This window comes from Neopelma chrysocephalum, unplaced genomic scaffold (genome assembly GCF_003984885.1).
Source record: "Neopelma chrysocephalum unplaced genomic scaffold, ASM398488v2 Primary Assembly neopelma1_94975, whole genome shotgun sequence".
In the NCBI taxonomy this organism is placed as follows: domain Eukaryota; kingdom Metazoa; phylum Chordata; class Aves; order Passeriformes; family Pipridae; genus Neopelma; species Neopelma chrysocephalum.
The window spans coordinates 1-3,012 of NW_020923677.1; the positions used below are offsets into that span (position 1 = coordinate 1).

The 3,012-nt window shown below is 57.9% G+C and overlaps 1 protein-coding gene and 1 long non-coding RNA gene across 2 annotated transcripts; one reads left to right on the forward strand and one right to left on the reverse strand.

The window, feature by feature from the left end:
• Positions 1 to 530: 530 nt before the first annotated feature.
• On the reverse strand, positions 531 to 1,485 carry LOC113980688. Its single transcript, XR_003538198.1, has 2 exons — positions 1,392 to 1,485; positions 531 to 959 (listed from the first exon to the last, which is right to left on the reverse strand). It is a non-coding gene; the product is annotated as an uncharacterized LOC113980688 (long non-coding RNA).
• Positions 1,486 to 1,565: 80 nt separating this feature from the next.
• LOC113980687 (28S ribosomal protein S18b, mitochondrial-like) lies at positions 1,566 to 2,859 on the forward strand (the record flags this gene model as incomplete). The annotated part of the gene is made up of 3 exons (XM_027707894.1): positions 1,566 to 1,803; positions 2,509 to 2,626; positions 2,707 to 2,859. Coding segments are annotated over exons 1-3 (361 nt in total), but the record flags the coding sequence as incomplete, so codon positions are not given.
• Between the last annotated feature and the right edge of the window lie 153 nt (positions 2,860 to 3,012).

Consider the following 3,012-nt stretch of genomic DNA (forward strand, 5'->3'; position numbering starts at 1 on the left):
CCCCCCCGAGTCCGGCTCCCCCGCCACCGCCGAGCCGCTTTTTTGGGGGCATTTCCAGCTCTTTTGGGGCTTTTTTTGGTTTTTTTTGTCTCTCTGCTCGGGACCCTCCGCGCCTTCTCCCAGCGCTTTTTCTCTGCCCCGATTCCCTCCCCCGGCCCGGCTTTGCAGCTTTAAACCACCTTTGGCACAAGCCCCACGTCCTCCTCAAAGCACATTATCGGCCTCTTCCTCCCATTATTTTGCTCTTTGGGGGACAAATAAAGGTATTTTTTTGGAGGGGAGGGGGGGTTTTATGCTCTTTCTTTGCGAGGGGGGAGAGGGGTTGGGGGTGGGGGGGAGCTGGTTGAAAATTCAACACTTACTATCCAATTTTTTTTCTCGCCGACAGCGCTTCAAGGTTTGGATTTTGGCATTTGGTGGTGTTAGAGCCAAAAAATTCGTTTGTTTTTGGTCATGGCTTTAAAAAAACGCAGCAACTTTTTTTTTGCAGCTTGACAAGGTGGGGTTATTATTATTATTATTTTTTTAAAGGGTTTTTTTTCTCTCTGGGGTATTTTTGTTGTTGTTGTTGGGGTTTTTTTTAAAGCCCTAAAGAGGTGAATCGAGCTAAATTTTTGTCGAGCTAGAACGAGGAAAAAAAAATAAAAAAAAAAGTTGCTTGGGTTTTTTAAAAAAAAAAAGGAGGGTTTTGCCTTTGTTTTTTTTTGGGGGGAAGGGGGAAGAAGAGGGAAATATGTTTTAAAGTGGCAGTTTCCTTCGGGTTTGGAACGGCTTCCAAGGACGGTCCAAAGGACGAGGCTGCGGCGGCTCTTCACGGCAAGGGGGGAGGAAAGCTTTTTTTTCTTCCCCTCTTTTTGTATATATTTTTTGTTGTTTTGTTCGCTTTTGTATTGTTTTGTATTGTTTGTATGTTTTTCTCTCGTGGTAAAGGCGACGGCGTCTCTCAAGACCAACCAAACCTGGAGCGGGGAAAGGAAAAATAAAAAGGGGGGGGGGAAGGGGGAAGGTGGGGTGGGGCACAACAAATAAAAAAAGAAAAAAAATTGAAAAAAAAGAAATTAGAAGCAAAGAAGAAAAGACACGAAACGATTAGAAATTTGTTATCCCCGGGGGAGAATTTAGAGCTTTAAAGCGGGGGGGGAAAGGAAAAAAACCCGAAGAAACGCCCTTGGCGGGGGAGGGCTGAGCTCTGAGGGGCCATGAGGGCTCAGGGCGGCGGCGGCCCCGGAGGGGCTGCGGGGCCGCGTTTTTCGCCAGATAAACGAGCCGTTCACCCTCCAAAGGGTCGCAGCCGGTTTAAAGAGCCGCCCAACCCTCAAAAAAGGCGGGTGGGACCCCCCTGGACGCCCCACCCGCGCCCCCCGCCAGGCCCAGCGCGGCTCGTTACTCACCTCCACCAGCCCTCAGAATGGCGGCGGCACCGCCGGGCGCGGCTCTTTATACCGGGCCACGCCCCCATTGGAACCACGCCCCCGGCCGCGCGCCGGCCGCGCCCACCCGCCCGTTGAGCCGCCCAACGGCGCCTGCGCGGGGCCCGCAGCGCGCACGCGCGGCCGCCGCCCGCCATTGTCCGCGGGGGCCCGTGTGTGGCGCAGTTTTTATTCGGGGGCGCTCTGCGCACGCGCGGCCGCCGCGGGCGGGAGCCCCGCCCGGCAAAATGGCGCCCGGGGCGTGAGGGGAGGAGTGGGCGGGGCCTGAGCGTGAGGCGGGAAGATGGCGCTGGGCCGCGCGGCCGCGGCGCTGAGGGCGGCGGCGGCGGCGGCGGCGGCGCTGAGACCGGCGGGGACCCCGCTGTGGGCGCGGGTGAGGCGGCGGGGGGAAAGGGGCACCGGAAAGGCGGGGGAGTGGGGGGGGCACCGGGAATTTGGGGGGGTCGGGGGGGGATTGGGGCAACGGCGCACGTGGGCTGGGGGCGGGGTTAGTGACGTCACTGGGCGTTGGGGGCGCCAGGAGCGCTTGGGAAGGGGCGGGGCTTAGCGAGGCATTGCGTCATCGCGAGGCGGGCGATGACGTCATAATTTATGAGGTTTGGTGGGGTTTTGGAGGAAAAGCGGCGTGTGATGTCACCGAGGGAGGGGTTCACCCCCGAGTGGGGTTTGGGGGGCAGGGGGTGGGGCAGCCCTGTGGGGTTATGACGTCATTACCCACGTGACATCATCACCATGAGTGTTATGATGTCATAAGCTCATTGATATCACTGCTGTCGGGGTTTTATGTCATCACTGCGAGTGTTACAGTGTTATAATGATGATCTGATGGTGTTAATATCATAATTCAATAATATGAGATATTAATTTCTACAGAATTCACTCTGTGGGGGTTATGACATCATAGCACCTGTGACATCACCACTGTTCGGGTTGTGACGTCACAAGCCACATGACACCATTGCTATGAAGGATATGATGTCACAGCCCCTGTGACATCATCACTCCTGGGTTGGTGATGTCATAGCCCCATGACGTCACTGCTCCCGGGGGTTATGACGTCATAACCCCCCTCTCCCAGGACCACCCCCGGCTCTGCAGCTCCCAAGAAGCCCCAAAATCCTCCGAGGAGCCCAAAGGCCCCAAAGAACCCCCGTCCCGGTACCTGGAGCGGCCCTGGGAGTACCTGGAGAGCGAAGGTACCTGGGGCGGTGGATTTTGGGGGGTTTGGGGATCTCAGGGGGTCCCCAACCCCCCCAAACTGTCCCCCCCATCCCAGAGTACCGCGTGACCTACGGGGACAGGCCCGTCTGGTTCGGCTACAAGCGCAACCACAAGGGAGCCATCCCCCCCCAGCGCACACGCAAGGCCTGCCTGGTCAGACTGGGGGCACTGGGAGGGACTGGGGGCACTGCAGGGGGAGTGGGGGGCAGTGGGAGAGGATTGGGAGGGTCTGGGGTGGGAACTGAGGGGGCACTGTAAGGGGATTGGGAGGGGTCTGGGGGGCACTGGGAGGGACTGGGGGGTACTGGGATGGACTGGAGTTCATGGGGAGGGACTGGAGGGCACTGGGATGGACTGGAGG